The sequence below is a fragment of the Fringilla coelebs genome (genome assembly GCF_963513975.1).
Source record: "Fringilla coelebs genome assembly, chromosome: 23".
Taxonomy (NCBI): domain Eukaryota; kingdom Metazoa; phylum Chordata; class Aves; order Passeriformes; family Fringillidae; genus Fringilla; species Fringilla coelebs.
In genome coordinates this window covers 4,700,071-4,719,376 of record NC_140049.1, presented here as the reverse complement: position 1 = coordinate 4,719,376, position 19,306 = coordinate 4,700,071, and the positions used below count along the sequence as shown (strand labels likewise).

At 52.1% G+C, this 19,306-nt stretch overlaps 1 protein-coding gene across 1 annotated transcript; it reads right to left on the bottom strand.

Annotated features, from left to right (window-relative positions):
* Positions 1-4,891: 4,891 nt before the first annotated feature.
* On the bottom strand, positions 4,892-6,646 carry LOC311162241 (potassium voltage-gated channel subfamily A member 3-like; the record flags this gene model as incomplete). Its single annotated transcript, XM_084220478.1, has 1 exon — positions 4,892-6,646. One exon carries the CDS (start codon positions 6,644-6,646, stop codon positions 4,892-4,894), a length of 1,755 nt encoding a protein of 584 aa, XP_084076604.1.
* Positions 6,647-19,306: the final 12,660 nt, after the last annotated feature.

Sequence of the window (19,306 nt, the reverse complement as noted above, 5' to 3'; positions counted from 1 at the left end):
GCAGCACCAGCTCAGTAGGAGCGAGAATTCCAAGGATATGGCCCTGCCCAGAGCACCCTGTAACCATCAGATCATCAAATGCTTTGGGTTGGAAGGGATCTTAAAGGTAATCTATGACAATATCCAGAAATCCCTTATTTCCCTGCTCCCATATGACTGCCCTTGCAGGAAGATGCCAGGGCACTGAGCTCCCCTTCCAGGTACACACAGATCTGAGGCTGAAGGGCAAAATAAGGCACAGTTAAACCCCATTTGCCTGTTGGCAGTCTGCCCAGAGAACCTTTGCTAAAGCATTTAAAAACAGGGAAAACCAAGCCCTGCTTCCCTCCGGCGGCGGTGGAGCCTCCGTGTGCTCGCACCAAGATATGCATATTTTAAAAGCTTGGCAGGAGAGGGCTCCAAACTACACAATTAAAGAGATTTTACACACAAGGCTCCCCGTACACGCCAAGCATTGCCCAACACCCTTTCCTTGTGCTACATCCCTGCAGGAGAGACCCTGCAGAGCAGTGACCCTGGCTGGCTCCTTCCATTCTGCCGGGGAAAGCACTTGTCTGCCCTTTGCCGCTGCTTAATTGTCCATAAACTGGGGGTTAAAAACAAAAACGGCTTCTTTTGTCAAGGGATGGAGCAGGAACAATTGCCTGGGAGGAAATTGAACCCTCCTGGAGGAAAGAGATACCTCCAGCCCTTGTCTGTGTCCACACTGGGGTGGGATGGATACTGCTCTGCTCTGGCCACCCCAGGCACCCGAAGGGCACCTATTGTGCTGGAGAACAACGGAACCTTTTGGAGGAGATCAGGCCTGAAAACGCACAAAAAAAAGATGGCAAAGAAGCAGGAGAGAAAGGTGATGGTGTCAAAGTACCAAGTGGGCCAAGGTTGTGGCTGCTGCACCCCCCAGCAGCAAGGATGTGCTTCAAGGAGGCACCCAGGGCTGAAACAGGGGAGCAGGTCCTAAAATACAGGCAGAGGGAAAGGGAGACTGACAGCAGTCTGTGAAAGAGAAAACAGGAGGTACAAGGCTCTACAGCACCCAGTGTCCCTGTCTGGGGGTTGGAACAAGATGTTCTTTAAGGTTGTTTTCAAGCCCAACCTTTCTGTGACTCTGTGATAAACTGAAGGCATCCACGGGGGCAGCTCCAGCCTCCCAGGGGTGGGAGCTGCCTCTTCCACCCTCGCTGCCATCCTTCAGTGTCACTGTGTCTGTCAGGTGACAGACACAAAGGACAGGGGCAGGGAGGACATTGCCCTGGAGACCAGGGATTGCCCAGAGCTGTGGGGACCCTGCTCCCCTGCTCTTGGGGTGCTGGGAAGAACCATCCAGAGCCCGTGGTAAAGCCCTTTCCTCCATTTAATGTAATCAGCTGGGTCTGGGCGAGCCCTTTGCCTCACACTGATGGTAATCCCCTAACTCTGCCTCTCAAAGCACACTGGGGACAGGCCAGCCCCACGCAGCCCAGGCTCCTCTGGAGCTCCCCAGTGGCTGCTGAAACACTGCCTTGTCCTAATGGGGCAGGAGAGCAGAGCCACTTAAACAACAGCTGGCTGTGGAGAGCCCAGGCTTTCAGGGATCTCTCCAATTCCTGGCACAACATGTGCAGCAGCCAGTGCCAGAGGAGCTGTCAGACCACGGAACAGAAGGCATTTATCAGTGTCACTGCATGGTTTGGGTTGGAATGGATCTTAGAGATCATCCAGTTCCAGCTCCCTGCCATGGGACACCTTCCACTAGAGCAGGTGGCTCAGGTGGCTCAGTGAATGGCACCCACGAGACAGCAGAGAGGGAGGATGCAGAGAGGGCAGAACATCCAAAGGATATCCCCAGTTTTCCTCTTCCACTTTTGGGGGTGTATCTAAAAAACAGCAGCAGTGAATTTTTGTCTTTCAGTGATACCACTCAGTGCTGAAAAGTATTTTTCTGAAAGTGAAAAAGGGGAAATTCAGGTCAGATATTGGTTGCTCAGAGAAGCTGTGGCTGCCCCTGGATCCCTGGAAGTGTCCAAGGCCAGGCTGGACAGAGCTTGGAGCAACCTGGGGTACTGGAAGGTGTCCCTGCCATGGCAGGGGTGGGACTGGATGATCCTTAAAGTCTCTTCCCACCCAAACCATTCTGGAATTTTACCAGAGCCAAACTGCCTTTTACCCCAGTGGGTGAAGAGGTTTCCTTGTCCCCTCTCCCATAAAGAAGCATCTTTTACTGTCAATAAAATCCCTTTGTAACCGCTCTGCTCCTACAAAATCAGGCAGGGAGGAGTCAGGAAAACAAACCAACAACCCCCAAGGTCTCTGCTCATTTTAGATGACAGAGAAACTGAAAATTGTTCTGTGCCATTTCAAGAACATGTGGTTTCCCCATCCTGTGCAGCTGCCACGGGGAAATCACCAACCCAGAACTCATCTGCAAACTCTCCTGAGTGCCATGTTTCCACTGCTCTTAAACCCAGACCCTCCTTTTAGGAATAGGCATGTGGGAAAGCTTTAATAACAATAAAAGAGAATAACAATAAAAGAGAATAGCATTAAAAAGTGAGAGCTTGTAGGCAGAAATGACATTTCAGCCCACTGGCAGCCTGGGGAAAAGGCACCCTGAGGTGCTCCCAGTTATCCCAGACAAGGAATCCCAGTTACCCTGGACAAGGGATCTCAGGTTTGTAACTTCCCATGATGTTCCAGAGGATCTCCCTAATAAAGATCATCTCTTGGACCCTCAGCTGATGAAAACTCTGGTAGCTCAAATAAAATCATCACACCCCAGAAGCCAAGGAAGGGCTCTGATGCTCTTCTTGGGTTTATTGACTGTGGCTAAGGGAGGGTGCTGCAAACCATCTAGATCCTTCTGAGTCTGGGAAAAATCCCAGCTAAACTGCAATTTTGGCATGGCCAGCATCTCTCAGGACAAGGCCCCCTCTCCACAGCCTTGGGACTTCACAGGTTGGGGCCAAATTTCTCTTTGCTGCAGGTATTTAACAACATGCCTGTTCCATGTGCTACCTCAGAGGAATTTGGCTTTTTTAACACAAAATCCAGCAAAACTGAGTAGAGCTGGAGCCAAAGCTCTTGAGGCCAAGCTGCTTTTGGCCTGTGTCAGTGGCAGGGGCTGGATGGGAGCACTAAACCACTGAAATCACTTTTTTAGCACAGAAGTGAAGCAACCCAGCTGCAGAGAAGCAGCAGGGTTTTCCTCCTCCCACAGCACTAAAAAGCAAATACAATCAGAGGAGCTCTAGGATACAATCCCACTTTATCTAACGTGTATAAAAATACCCAAGAGCGGCAGGATAAGCTGGAGAATAAAAGTAAGCAGTGGAAATCATGGGGTTTGTCCAAAAAACCCCAACACTATGCCTCCATTGAACTGTCCCCCGTGCAGAGCTCACCTGATCCCGTCAGATGTCCCATGGCCCCTGGCCTACACGTGAAGATGAAGCCGGTGATTTTTCCCAGAGGGATTTTTGGTTATTTTTCAATCCTGATTTTTTACTGTGCCCCTTGTTTCACAAAGCTGCCAAGGTTCCCCGGCCAAGCTCGCTCGGTGCCAGCTCCCGCTGGGTTTGGGGTGGTTCTCGGTGGAGCAGGATGAACCTCCATGCCCAGACTGCACTGCCCAGGTGAGGGACAGGTGGATCTGGGGGTGCTTGTTCCTGTGGATGCCTCGGGCACACGGGAGGAGCAGCGGGACAGGAACCAGGAAGGGGGTGCAGAGCCACGATGTCTTGTGGGATGGAGGAGCTGGAACCATCTGGAAAGGCTTTTTGCGGGAAGAGCAAGGACCAAGGGGGATGGGAGAAGGGATGCCATGACAACCTTTGGGGGTTTCCCAGGAAACCATGGTCGCCATGGCAACTGCATCACTCCGGTCGGAATTAGTGACTTCCGCTGGAAGGCGTGTTCGCCACTTTAATCTTCTGGTGATAAGCGGCTGCATCTCCTCCAAAGGCATTGCAAAATGAGGAGGAAATATCCCTTTGTCTCCGGCTGGGCGGGCTGGAGGCTCCCAGCCACAGCGAAGAGCCCGTGGTGGATCCTGCTCCGCGCTGACATCGCTCCCTGCGCCAGCGGCTCCCGAAAACATTCCAGTTCATCTCCTCTCCCTCCTCCTGCACACATCCCTGCTGCACGGCCACAGACTTGACATTGGAGGAAATAATTCCTTCAGGTTACAGGGGAAGGGAATCCAGAATAGCAAATGAAGGCTTAGGGAGTTTTTTTTTTTCTATTTAAATCAGCATTGATTGCATTCGGTCTCTGACCAGATTAGAATTTCACAAATGATCTAATGGGGAGAAAAAGGAAATCTGGGATGTGCCCGTAATGGCACATCACATGTTTCAATATTAAGCATCATTTAACAATGTGGTAACAGAGACTCTCTGCAGAATTAAATGGTTATTTCCTCCCAGCCCCCTCCCAGCACACTCTGCCTCATGTTTTCCTCGTTCCTCCACCCAGTCCGAGTTTGTTAATCCAACAAGTTATTTTATGTGATGGAAGGGAGATTGGCTACACACTGCCCTTAGGGAAAGAGGGGGTAATTCAGGAGCAAAGCAAAAGGTTCCCCAAAAGCCCGAAAAGCAAAGCAGCCCTGCAACACGTTGCAGAACAAACACCTGTTTTGACAGTGAGTGTGGTTTGTCTTCATCTTCCTTCTCTTTACCCTTTAGCTGTCCTCTTCTTCAGAGAATTTTAAATCCTTTTACTTTTGGATCTTTAGAAAGGAAGGATCTAAAAAAATAAAGGTATAAAAACGAGGGCACACACAGGACCGACGATGGTGCATGTTCCACACAACACCGACACACAGTCACTTTGCATTATTATTGGTATTATTATTGGTATTGTTTTACCGCATCCTCAGATTTTGTTGCTGTTCTTTTGGTTTGGGTTTGTTTTAAACATCCGTAAAGATCTTTTTGATGTTCACACAGTTGGGATTGTTTGTTGTTGTGCAGTTGCCTGCTTTAAAGGCAGCCTGTTTGAATGCACTGTGATTGATCCCCCCTTCCTCAATCACCATGTACTCGGACTTGCTGAGGGTGGAATTGCTGCGAGCCTTCTTCATCTCCTCGCTGGACGAGAGGTGCTGGCAGCTCCCGACGTGCATGTACTGGGCTTGTTCCTCACCTTCCGTCTCCCGGTGGTAGAAGTAGTTGAAATTGGAGACGATGACGGGCACGGGGAGGGCGATGGTCAGCACCCCCGCGATGGCGCACAGAGACCCCACGATCTTGCCCCCAATGGTGATGGGGTGCATGTCCCCGTAGCCCACGGTGGTCATGGTGACCACAGCCCACCAGAAGGCATCGGGGATGCTACTGAACCCCGAGCTGGGGTCGTCGGCTTCCGCGAAGTAAACGGCGCTGGAGAAGAGGATGACGCCGATGAAGAGGAAGAAGATGAGCAAGCCCAGCTCCCTCATGCTGGCCTTGAGGGTCTGCCCCAGGATCTGCAGCCCCTTGGAGTGCCGGGAGAGCTTGAAGATGCGGAAGACCCTGACGAGGCGGATGACTCTGAGGATGGCCAAGGACATGGCTTGCTGGCCATTGCCTTGCCTCTCCGCCAGTTCCGTGCCCAGCGTGATGAAGTAGGGGATGATGGCCACAATGTCAATGATGTTCATGATGTTCTTGGAGAAGGTGGCCTTGCTGGGGCAGGCAAAGAAACGGACCAGAAGCTCAAAGGAGAACCAGATGATGCACAAAGTCTCTACCACAAAGAAAGGGTCGGTGAAAGATGACACCATGGAAGCAGGCGAGGATGAGGAGTTGGTGAAGACATCGGGTGGGAGAGGGCCGCTGCCTGTCCCGAAGGTCCCCCCAGTTCCCTCATAGTCATGGTCATCCCTGAATTCAGGCAGGGTCTCCAGACAGAAGATGACAATAGAAATAAGGATGACCAGGACAGAGACAATGGCGATGCCTCGGGCCGGCCCAGAGCTCTCGGGGTACTCGAAGAGGAGCCACACCTGGCGCTGAAACTCCTTCTCGGGAAGCGGCCGCTGCTCCTCCCGAATGAAACCCTCGTCCTCCCGAAACTTCTCCATGGCCTCCTCCCCCAGCTGGTAGAAGCGGATCTCCTCGGAGAAGATGTCGATGGGGACGTTGACAGGACGCCGGATGCGCCCGCCCGACTGGTAGTAGTAGAGGATGGCGTCAAAGCTGGGACGGTTACGGTCGAAAAAATACTCATTGCGGAGGGGGTCGAAGTAGCGCATCCTCTTCCGGGGGTCCCCCAGCAGCGTCTCGGGGAACTGCGCCAGGGTCTTGAGCTGGGTCTCGAAGCGCAGCCCCGAGATGTTGATCACCACGCGCTCGCAGCACTCGTGCTCCCCGGCGCCCTCGGGCTGCCCGGCGGGCACGGCCGGCGCCGGGGGCTGATCGTAGCGATCCCCCCCGAGCAGCGCAGGAGGATGCTGGGGCTCCTCCAGCAAAGGGTCTCCGCCGCCGCCGCCTCCCACCACGGTCATGCTGCCTTCCTCCCCCTCTTCGCCCTCTTCCTCCTGCTGCTCGGGGCCCGGCTGGGGGGCGGCGGGGGGCAGCTGCTCGGTGTAGCCCAGGTTGTGGTGGCTGCTGGTCGAGCCGCCCCGCGGCTGCCGGCCGGCGGAGGAGGCGGCCGGAGAGTAGAGCAAGCTCCGGCGCTCGTCCATAAAGGTGTGGGGCGGAAGGGGAAGGGGGGGGAGGGGGGATCCGAGAGGCGGCAGCCGAAGCCTCTTCTTCCTCCTCTTCCTCCTCCTCCGGGCGGAGAGGGAGCAACAGCCGCCCAACTCCTCCAGCGGCTGCCGCTGCTCTGAAGAGCTGAGGCTCTTCTCAAAAAATCCGCCCCCAGCCCTGGCACCGCCTCGCTCAGTCACCGCTCCCGGAGACACCCACCAGCCCCCCGGCCCTGCCCCGCAGCCCCCCGCCAGCTGCGGGCACCCCCTCCCCTGCCCCTTCTTGGGGGAGCCCCATCCACCCCCAGGCAGCGCCGAGGGGCTTCAGTCTCCTCCCGGGAGCATCCTTTGCTGCTCTCAGCGGGCTGCAAGCAGGGAGAGGGGATTTTCCTGGCAGAACTGCTGCCTAGAAAGAGTTTTTCTGCCCTTCCCCAGGTGAAATGCAATTTTGACTCTGAATTTTGGCGTTTGCCTGTTGGTTTTCAGCTACAGTTTCACACGGTGGGAGGCTGTGGGCAGTGGAAAGCCGACAGCGTGGCCAGACCCAACAGTTGTTTTGAATCAGCGTCTGGGTTAGGCTGGGGATTGTTTGTCTCTGTCTAGGAGAGCGTGTGCATGTGTGTGTGTGTCCATGTGTGGGTGCACACGTGTGTGTGTGCGTGTGCTTCCCCCACCAAAATAAACCCAGAAGCAAAGCTGAGCCAGCCCTCTACCAAGGAGGTTTCAGGCTGAACCCAAACCTGCATTTCAGACTTTCCATCAAGAAAGCCAAAACCTTTCTATTTCTTTTTATTTCTTTCTCCCTTCAATTGCTCTTAAGCAAATTGTTCAATTGTGAGCAAAAGGGACTTTTTCAGGCAAAAGCCTCCTCTGCAGGAGCCCAGAGCTGGAAAACACCCCATCCCCAGAGATCTGCAACAGGGACAACCTCTGATCTCTGCACTCCCAGCTCTTCCCCAGATCCCCATTTTTCCAACCCCCTGCAAGAGCTGAAACGCTTTAACCCCCAGGCACATGCCAAGGGGGTTTAGGCAATCCAGGGAGCTCCCAGCTTGGGACAAACTAATGGAATGGTTTGGGTTGAAAGGAACTTTAAAGCTCATCTCATTCCACATCCCTGCCATGGGCAGGGACACCTTGCACTGGCCAAAGAGCTTGACCATGAGGGCTGGGGAGAGCAGAGGAAGGAGTCTGCATTCCCTTCCACAGCCAGATGGGTGATCCTGCCATGATGGAGGTTAAAACCCCTCCACCATCGCCACTCGAGCTCATCATCCCAGTTATTTTTAAGCAGCACAGCCTCCAGAAGGTAGGGAGAACAACAGATGAAAAGATCAAACTTATTTATACTTTAAATCAGAAACAAGCTGTCCAAAACACCCAGATCTGGGGAGAGAACAACAATAAATATTGGTGCAAGAGCTGACTCCAGACTCTGAATGGCAGATGAACAGTGAGGATGGAGCCTGGCTGAGCTGAGCCCACCAACCTCTCTGAGACTGACAGAGGGGAAACAGCCTGTGCCACCAGAAACCCAGGAGGATTCCTGAGAGAATGGGTCGCAGCAAGGTGTGCATGGAGAGGTGGATGCTCACCCATGCCCCCACACAAGGAGAGTTGTCTCCAGGCCATGTCACCCCACCCCAGACTTGGACACAAGTCCCTTGTTGCCACCTCCATCCTTGGCTTTAAGCCCCAATTTTGACACCTGTTTTTCTTGAGGGTGGGGATCTCCTGGGAGGAGGGAGTTGGGAATTTGCTACCCCATCATTCCTGCAGCAGTTCATGTTGCTAACCAGCACCATGCTCCCAGTGAGAGCATCCACTCCTCCCTCCCAACCCACAGCATCTCCCAGCCATCCCAAAACCCAGACAAGGCAGGAAGCAGAGCCCTGGAGCACCATTAACCCTTGAGCTCCCCTTATTGCCTGTAGGTTGGGAAAAAATCCTGTAAGCAGCAGTTCACACACAAGTCTGAGGCTTTATTTTCATGAAAATGAAATAACCATCATCCCTTCACCACATATATGTGTGTAGCAGCTAAAAACTCGTCTGGCTCATCCCTTTTCCCTGCTAGGATTCCTGCCAATAAATCAGTGTTGTCTGGTTGAAGGCAAACAAATGAGGCTGCCTCAAACCATAAACATTTATTGAGGACACAAGGCACGAGGCACAAGGTGTAACTTCCATAATTGCAATAATTTACTCTGCATCTGTCAAGGGCAAAAACCCATCAGGAATTACCAAGAGAGCCACAGACCTTTGGGATGCTGCTTGGAAAAGCCTTTCCTTTAGGAGCAGCAGGATTAAGCCCGTACCCCACAGCTGCAGCACGGCAGCAGACATTATTAACCCTTGAGCTCCGGCGGCTTTGCTCGGGCGCCGCGCTGGGATTTCTCCCGGAGCTGGCGGCCCCAGCCCGCCGTGGCCTCCTGGCCCTGTTTACTCCTCGCTGCTTCCCTGTAATCCTATCAAAGCCAATTAGGCTGTGCCAGGCGAGCAGCAGCGCTGCAGGCAGAGAGCAGCCGAGGGGCAGATCCTCCCCAGCCCTTCCCCGCAGCTCCTGCCTTCCCCTGGCTCTCCAGCCCAGCTTTGGGGATGCAGCAACAGCATCGCCTCCCCTGTGAGCTCCTGCCAGCCTCACACGCCCTCCCTGCAGGGGTTTGCATCCAGGAGCTGCATTTGTCAAGCAGAAACAGAGGTGGTTCTAGGTCAGGCTTCAAAACCTGGAGGTCTGAGCAGAAGGGAAGGGGAATAAAAGCCCAGGGGAAGGGGAATCTCCCTGGTGTCCAACCTGGCCAAAGCTTTCCTGTAAGCTGGGAGCTTGATGCAGCACCAAACCATCTCCTCTAGCTGTGGTTTGCTGTCTAATGCAAGACGTCCCAGTGTTCCCTCTGCAAATTTCCTTCTGCTTTTTCATCCATCTCTTCTGCTGCATCTGGTCTCAACAAATTTGATTTTGTTCCTAACGGCCATTTAAGAAATCCCCCTGTGCAATGGTTCACAGGCTGCCCTGGAACAGCACATGCAGTTTCTATGAGGAAGCAGAGCAAGCATTGCTCTTTTCCTCCCTTAATGGCCTTCTCAGGCCCCATTTCCAAGCAGAGGGGATGAACAACTTCCCTCTTTTTCACAGCCAGACCCAGACCACGAGAGGAATTCCCCCAGCATCCCTCCCCCAGGGAATATGGGCTGCACAAAACATGTGGGACCTTCACCCCAGCTCTCAGTTATTCCCACCCATGGGGCTGCCTTAGCATCCTGCTTCCATCTTGAATTTTTCCTTCCTTCTTGATGAATCCTAATGCCTCTCAAGCAGCGTTTTGGGGTTCTCCTTCTTCCCACAAAGCTTCCCTTGGCAGCATCAGCAGCCAGGCAGTGTGTACAGAATCCAGCCTGGCTGTGAGCAGGATCTCACCCACCCTCCCCTCCCTCCCGTTTCAATGGGAACTCTGCTTCCATTGATAAATCTGGGACAAATCTGCTCATCTTTACTTTGCAGGATCAGAAACCTCTCAGCGCACACGCAGTTCCAATAATACCTTAATGCACTGCAAATGCATTGTCTGTCCTCCTACAGCAAAGCCCCAACTGCTCCAGCCAGGCAGTGCAGCTTTGACTCCCTCCAGGGAACTCAAGCCCTCCTGTGCTGCTCAGAAGGGACAAATGTCATGGAGAAAGGCTCAAGGTTGTCACTGAGGTCACCAATCACAGGCAGGACTGCAGGGAGTGCTGGCAGCAAACACAGTTCAGCATCAACCCAACCTTCTGAGATTCACTTGGAGCAATCACAGAATCATGGAGTTGTTTAGGTTGGAAAAGCTCTCTAAGGTGATGGAGTCCAGCTGTCCACCTAACTGCCAAGGTAACCACTAGACCATGTCCCCCAGTGCCACATCTGTGTGTCTTTCAAATCCCTCCAGGGAAGGGGACTCCAGCACTGCCCTGGTGAGACTGTCATAGGGCCATATCTTAGGAAAGAAATTTCCCCTAATATCCAACCTGAAGCTCACCAGCACAACTTGAGGCCATTTCCCCTTGCCCTGACTCTCAGCAATCAGGGATTAAGTTGAACAACACAGCCTCTGGCTCCAGACTGGCCAGTCCTGCCATCCTCACCTTCTCCCTTGTGGGGACAGGAGGTGGGAGCATCCCCACAGTCTGTGAGCTCACACCCTTCCAGAAGAACTGGGATGCTATTCCCAATGTGCTCCCAGATGGGGCCATGTCATTCCCAGAAATCAGGGATCCTATCTCATCTCCCCACTGAGCCACAAAAGCATCCAGTGAGGCTTCCCTCTCTGAGGTAAGACAAATTCTCCACCAACGCTGTCCAGGGAGACAGTGGGAAGGATGGGAACTGAATCTTGCTTTCCCAGGATGGATTTAGAGCTCTAACTCTGGAGCAGACCATTCCTATTCCTGTCACTGTCTTAGTCAGACTCCAGGTATAGCTCAGCCGTGGAGTGAATCCTTCAATCCCTCCGTGCCTCAGTTTCTCATCTGTCCATTGAGGGAGTATTTCTCGCCTCCCACCTGGAGTCTATTTCAATCCTACACCAGAAGTTTTTCACTGCACTCCCAGTTGCAGAGTTGTTTCTCCTGTCTCAGCTGAGAAAAATACTGAAATATGGAAGAGGGAGGAAAATCCAATGCTGTGTAAACCCTGCAGCTTGCCCAGCCCTCAGCACAGGTGGAAAACATCACTGGGAGCTCCCCAGGGAACACTGGAGATGCCTCTCTCACACAGGACATTTAGCACCAGGCACAGCAGGACCCCAAACACCCTGGGATCCTCTCTGACTGCTGGACGCCTTCAGAGAACAGGCAGGGGGGAGGGAGGGGAAGTGAAAATTGAACTGACACCCCAAAATAACCGAGCCTGGACAGCAGCTATTTTTCATGGGTTGTTTCCCACAAAGCTGAGGATTGAGCAAGAGTATTTCTTGGGAAGGGAAGAACAAGTTCCAGTGGCTAAAAAAGATGAGTCAAATTACTCAGCATCACCGTCATCCGTCGGCTTTAATGGAGCTAAATCCCATCCAACCTTTGGGGATCCAGGGGTTACAGCTCAGGATGGAGTCAGACCTATTTCAATATCCTAAAAATGTGATTAACAGGGTGGGATTATGATGGCCAAACAAGGTTAATGCAAATTCCACTGGAATGAGGATCACATTCCAAGGCCTCCACAATGACAGCAAAACGATACCCAACGACTCCTGTTGCAGGGCATTATTTGGTCATTAAGGTCTAAGATTATATTGACAAAGCAATTTAACCACAAATCCTGGGAGACAACAGTGTTTTCATTACCAGTGTCCGCAGCAGGGGAAGATGAGCTGCATTTCAGAGAGGGGAGCAGGAAAATCAGGGACACCTCTGAGACTCAAGGTGATGCTGGAAGAGCACCGGTGCTGAGCCAGATGTAGACTCAGCATAAAGATGTGAAAACCCCAATTTCTGGCAGTAAAAAGCATCATGTGGTCCAGGGAGGACTGTTTGGCCCCTGAATCATTTATTCCATGGATGTCACTTCTGGTTGGGATTGGTGACAGTCACTCAGTGAGGTGACACAAGCCCCCACAGCCTCCCTAAGCAGAGCAATGCCACCCCACAGCAGGGAAAGCTCTTGGTATCAGCCCCTACAACAAAAAACAACAACTGATCTCCCTCTAAATCAATGTGGTTGGAAAAATTTTCACTAAAATATGGGCTCAGTCTCTTTCCAGCAGTATTTTAAGCTGAATTTTCAGGGGATGTTCAAGACATTCTGGGTGATTTGGTGCCTAACTCCAGCTGCACAAACAACTCTGTTTTTAAGGGAAAAGGTTTTGCCTTCCATAGAAAACCCAGGGAATCTGTAAGTCACCGCTGTGCCACAAAGCATCCCTTGTGCAGGCTCAGAAGTTTATTTTTGAAACACGCCCTCTCCACCTTTTCCCTGCTCTTCAGCCAGTTTTATTCAGAAAAATAAATTGCATCAGAGAAATGAAGCAGTTTTTCCTGTGTTGGGCAGCTGGGCTGGAGCCAGCCTCGACCCTCCTGTGCCTGTGAGCAATGAGATCTGTGGGAGCTGGGCAAGGAGGAGACGTTTGGAGGGCAGGGAGCTGTCTCAGCTGAGTACAGATCCTGGTGACAGCTGTGGGGACGCCTGACAGCCACCAAGGACCTTCAAACCCTGTTTTGTCTCTTGGATTTTTCCGCCTTTCCGCAATCCTCCCAATTTTTCTGTGACTTTTCGTTTGCTCGTTCAGTGAACATCGTGTTAGAAGGGAGTGAGATGGAGTCTGAGGCTGCAGGAGTTTGACTGACACAGCCCAGGAGCAAACAAGGAGGGATGAGGCGTTGCCATCATGGTGTGCTCCAGTGGGACACTCGGTCCCTCGGTCAGGTGTTGATGGAGGAGCCACCATTTATTAAATTATAGAATCCCAGAGTGGTTTGGGTGGGAAGGAACCTTAAATCCCATCCCATTCCACCCCCTGCCATGGGCAGGGACACCTGCCACTATCCCAAGTTGCTCCAGGCCACTTCCAGCCTGGCCTGGATGGGGGATCCACAACTTCTCTGGGAAGCTGTGCATCAGCACCTTGAGCTTGGGGACAAACCAGCCCTTGGAGAGCAAGGCTTGTTCTCCAGAGCATCCCACATCTCGAAGGATGAACTGGGCTGGGCAGCCCAACCCAGCTCTGGGTACCCCCAGTCCCCCTGCAACTATGAAACCCAAAAAAAACAAACTGAGGGACAACTGTCTTCACCAAAATCACACACCAGGTTTTGCATGATGTGAAACTGCTGGTGGTTAAAGCAGGAAACACACAGGGAGAGGAAACCAAAAGGGAGAGACAATCCTCTTTTGTAGTTCACATTTTTATTCCTTCTAACACACACAGGAGCAAAGTCACTGTGGTAGAATTACCCTGAAGCCATCAGACTTCCATTAGAGTTTGATGAAATCATGGAAGGAAACAGAGTGACTCTGCCTGGCTGCAATGAGAGAGCCACAACAGAGACCAGGATGCTCCTGAGGGCTGGATCCCCCAGCAACTCTGTCCTTGGGCTTTTGGTCACAAAGGCTGTGACTAAACAGAAAATTAAAACCTGCACAGGTCACCAGGCCAAACACATTAGTGCAGCCCCAGCTTCCTGGCCTCTGTTCATCAGTTAATGTTTGGGCAGTGATTTGAGAGAGAAAAAACACACCCTGAATACAGGTGTGATATTGTCATCATTCCCCTTCCAGCTGGAAATCCAGAGGAAATTCTCTTCTGCCTCAGGATCCTTCTGTCTGTCCTCTCCATCTTCAGGGCCAGTTTAACCCTTGATCACCAGTGCTGGGAACTGGTTTGTTATAAAAACCCCTCCCTCAGCTGTAAAGTTGCTACTGAAGGGTCATTTAATGCAGGCAAGATGAATTTATTTGCAAACATAGGTGGAGACTTTAGCTGCAACATCTGGATGCTGGTAGAGCTGCAGAGCCTGCAGGTAAAGCTGGAACTCCCAAATGCTCCCAGAGGCTTCATTTCTAGCAGGAAAACCCAAACCAGAAAAAATTTGGAGCAAAGGATTTTGTCTGCAAAGGGCTCAGAGACCCGCTCTGAGCTCTGCAGCTCAACCCTGTGATTTCTTTTTAATCAGATTTCCTGCTCATCAGCTGCAGCACTTCTGGGGAAAACCCCTGAAGCCCCACTCTGAAATCTCCTGTTTGCAAGGCTGAAAATGGGGTGGAGGGGAGCAGATGAGTCATTTTTAACGTTTTTAATCATCCTGTTAGGCCTGGGATGTGATGGGTGACAGTCCAGGCAGGAGGTGACCCACGGGTACCACAGGTCAGGTTCTTTTTGCTGACCCACGTCCTTTCCAACAAGAGCCAGCAATAATGAATTAATTCTGAAAGAATTCCCACAAGATTCTCTCAAATAACTTTTCTTACACAATCTCCAAAACCACCATGTTCCTTTTTTCTCTTTTCTCTAAATGACAATATAAACAATTTGGGGGTGGGTTTTTGGGGGGCGGAATGGAGGATTTCTGCAGCCTGCCTTTTGGTTTGCTTTGATATATTTGGGAAAAAAAACCATGTCCTAGCTGGGCTTAGGGACACCGGAAAGGCTGATCCGCTCTGTCACCTGTGACAGTCACCCCAGCAACAGCTCGGCTGCCAGCAGAGGCAGGAGAGGATGCTGACTCACTGCCTGCTTCACTTGTGCAGCTCACCCTTCACAGAAAGCGTTGCTGAAGTCTTGCTCTTCCTTTCCTTTCACCCCTGCCCTTAAAAAATGAATTAAGAAACCTTAATTAGAAATGGACACACAAGAAAAAGAAAAGTGGCAGCCACTAGCAAGTGTTATTCCACTATGAAATTCAGTTGGGTTCCAAAGGCAGTGCCCACTGTTAATTTCCTGGAGTAATTGCACACAGAAATTACTCTGAGATGGAAGGGTTTGCTGCAAATATAGATCACTGAATGATTAACAGCCTGGAGGCAGAAAGGGAGGGGAGGAAACTTGAGGGGCCTTCTTAAAACAGGAACTCTCCCCAAAATGACCAAGTCTCCCCTTTAACCCTGTTTCTTTCTGCTGCTTGCTTTCCTTTTCAGTGTAAATCTGGTGATTTCAGTATAAATCTGGTGACTTCTCTGCTGCTTCGTTCCCCTTCTTCTCTTGGGGAAGCACAAAATGAGAAACAGAACACCCTAGAGAATAGAAAGTCACTTCACTTTGTCTTTTTCTCACAGTTCTTCCTCCTGATAAAGTAATTTTGGCCAGTGAGTGATGGGAGCAGAGCAGAGGATGGAGATGCCGGGGGGAGCGGGACCAGGGGTGGCTGGGAGAGGGGATGCCATGGAAGTCCCCACCAGGACATGCTTCTGCAGCTTCCCCCTGGCCAGCAAAGCTCTATGACACCCCTCCTAATCTCAACTGGGAGATGCTTTTCTAATGGCCAGGATTTATTTCTGCATTTGATTCCTCCATATGGCCCCTCCTGAGGAGCATCCAGGTACCCCAGACTCACGGTAATGCTGCCCTTGCCAGATGTGGCCAAGTATGGGCTGGGTTCCCCCTGTGCTGCCCCCACCTCCTGTCACCCAGCAGGGATGGAAGATCTTCTCTTTCACTCAGAGGGTGAATTCCCAGCCCTCATGCAGCACAGAGCAAGAGAAAACCCTGCACAAAATATTATCATTGTTAATATCTTCCAAACCCTCAGGAGGTGCCTGAAGATGCCAGGGAGGAGGAGAGGCAGAGGATGAGTTGTGACTCACAACTGGGAAATGCACGAGGGTGGCAGAGCCTGTTAGAGAAAATCAACCCAAAAAATCCCTCCTTGCTCAACAGTTGTCATAAGCCAGAATTCAAGAGGGAAATCCTGCTAAATCCTGCTGCTCCTGCAACACAGAGAACCACCTTCAGCACTGGGGGAATGCAACGGTGCCAGGGCCCAGGGCGTGGGGATAATCTAGGGCTGGGGAGATGCTGGGGGACTGAGGAAGCTCTGCTGGCCAGAGAGACCCTACACACACCCTACACACACCTTTCTTCCCAATTCACCCCTTTCAGGTGACAACCACCACCTGTAGACACACCTCCCCAGAAGCCCCTGTGCCAAAAGGCCAAGTGCCACCATTCCCAGCAAGGAACCCCCTGCCATCCCAGGCTTACCCTGAGGCTGGCCTTGTCCCCAGCCCAGAGCACTGAGTGCCACTTTCAGGCATTCCTTGGATACCTCCAGGGATGGGCACTCCAAACCTCCCTGGGCAGCCCCTGCCAAGGCCTGAGCACCCTTTCCATGGGGAAATTCCTCCTGACATCCAGCCTGACCCTGCCCTGGCCCAGCCTGAGGCCATTCCCTCTCCTCCTGTCCCTGTTCTCTGGGAGCAGAACCTGACCCCCCCCAGCTGTCCCCTCCTGGCAGGAGCTGTGCAGAGCCACAAGGTCCCCCTGAGCCTCCTTTGCTCCAGGCTGAGCCCCTTCCCAGCTCCCTCAGCCACTCCTGGTGCTCCAGACCCTTCCCCAGCTCTGTTCCCTTCTCTGGACATGCTCCAGCCCCTCAATGTCCTTCTTGTCCTGAGAAACCCAAAACTGACCCCAGGACTGGAGGTGAGGCCTCAGCAGTGCCAAGAGCAGAGGGACAATCACTGCCCTGGGCCTGCTGGACACACTGATCCAAGCCAGGTGCCACTGGCCTTGTGGCATTTTATTAGAAATGAATGTGCTCCAGTGATGCTCTTTAGTATCACAGAATCCCAGAATCACCGAGGCTGGAAAAAACCTGCAAGGTCAATGACTGCAACCTGTGCCTGATCTCCACCTTGTCATCCAGCCCAGAGGACTCAGTGCCACATTCAGTAATTTCTTGGATGGAGACTCCACCAGCACCCTGGGCAGCCCCTTCCAATGCCCAAACACCTTTTCCATTCAGAAATTCCTCCTGATGTCCAGCCTGAACCTTCCCTGGCACAGCTTGAGGCTGTGTTCTCTCATCCTGTCGCTCATTGCCTGGAAGAAGCAGCCAACTCCCACCTTGCTACAACCTCTTTTCAGGTGGAGAAATCATCTCCTTTCAGATTGAGATGCTCTTGGCAGATCCACCTCCTGCTCCTGCTCCTGGCACGGGGAATGACTCAGAGAATGTTTTTCACCTGCTGCCTCCTGCACAGGGCTGCAGCTGTACCTGCCTGTGCCCATGTCTGCTGCTGGCCTTCCACGGGAGCTTTTAATAGCTCTGCCATGGCAGCAGAGGGTAAGAAGTGTCTCTGCAGCTGAACTGGAGATGCCTTTTAATGAGGATGATTCACGGTAGCTCCCAGCCCTGGTGTCAGCCCCAGCAGCACGGACACAGCGCTGCCCCTCGCTGACATTTCATCAGCAGGCAGAAAAGCTCCCAGCTGCTGGATCTGCAGCATGGAGGAAACAGTGAACTGGGACCTGAGACTGATATCTGCTCATCTGAATCCAAAACAAAGAGGGAAAAGGATGGGTTAAGCCTCAAACTTTGCAGGAATGGCCCAAAATGGATGTGAGCAATAATGCAACCACCTCCTCCACCCGCCCAACCCAAGGACAGGAATAAAGCCACAGAGCAGGGACAGGAGAAGTCCTGGACTGGATGTTGGAGGCTGCTTCACCATTTAAAGATACCTGAGCTGCAAATCAGGGTCAGGGAAATGCCAGGAGGCTCCTCAAGCCAGGTTGCCCAGAGCAGCTGTGGCTGCCCCATGCCTGGCAGTGTCCAAGGCCAGGCTGGATGGGGCTTGGAGCCCTTGGATAGTGGAAGGTGTCCCTGCCATGGCAGGGGTGGGATGAGATGGGTTTTAAGGTCCCTTCAGCCCAACCCATTCCATGATTCCATGGGTCAGTGCCCACATCTGCTCCAGCCCATCATTCCTTAGCCCAGGAAACAGATTCATTCAACAGTCCATGAAACCATTCCTGAGTCCATGAATCTGATAACTGGGACTGCTTCCCAAGGTGATGCAGAAAATTTGGAGGGAAAGGGACTAAAGCAATGCTCCCCCATCCCTGTCACCAAGTCCCTGCAATGCCCTGTGGTGCCTCAGTTTCCCCATCTGTTTTTAAAAGGGTTGCAGATATAGGCATTCCTTCCTGGAGTACCCCGAAATCTAGGAAAGACCTGATTAGGGGTGGCAATTATAATTATTCACACCCTCCTAATGGATCTTTACAGCCCATCAGGGCTGTGTCTGGATTCTAACATTTGTTAGAAAGAGATAAAAGCTTTCTTCACTGATGGTGTGAAGACTTTCGGGCTCTCTTTGATGTGCTGTGGCTTAATAGCCCCTTCGTTTGATTAATTTTCATTTGTGCCGTCGGTCTTTAAGAGCCGCCACACAGACTTTGTGAATGGATTGGAGGAGACGGAGCAGCGATTCTCCCCGCCCCGAGCTGCTCCCATTCTCATTAATATCAATCCCTGCAGGGTGAACTCCCAGCCCGGCTCGTGTGCGAGCCGAAAATAGCAGCGTTTTTCTAATAACAATAAATAACGGGGCAGGCGCTCGGAACCGTGAAATGCCTCCGACGGATCTGGGCCGGGAGGGGTTGGGGTGTGGATGTGTGCGGGAAGGTCCCAAAACGCAAGTGACAGCAATAATCGAGGCTTTTGTCAGAGTGTGAGTGCTCACAATAATTGAATCGCTGCCTTGTTACTTACGGACCGATTTAGACCCTCATTATGTGTTTGGCAAGTACTTGGCATAACGAATCAATTTAAAACGGCACATGAGACTCAAGTAATTCATAATGAAACTCCAAATCAAGATTACAAGGCAAGACTAAGCCTCCTCAGCAGAAATTACCGGGATGGAGATGAGCGAAGGAGGGGTGGGAAGAGGCTGGAGGAAGCCTCTGTCGCCATCCCCACGTGGATTTTGGTCCAGCATTTCCCTCTCCTGGGGGCTCTGCATCCCAGAATTGCACTCGTGGTGTTCCTAGTTCAAGAAGTACTTTCCTTTCACAGCCGAGGGAGGTGAGGTCTGGTCTGTGGTCGCTGCTGGGTGTCCCTGGCTCTATCACATCTTCATCTTTCTACTGAAGAAACAGCCTCAAATTCAGCTCTTCTCCTCAGTACTCCCATAAAAGCCCCTGTTCCACATGGCCTAGGAGCTCTGTCATCCCGCTCTGCTGACCCCAA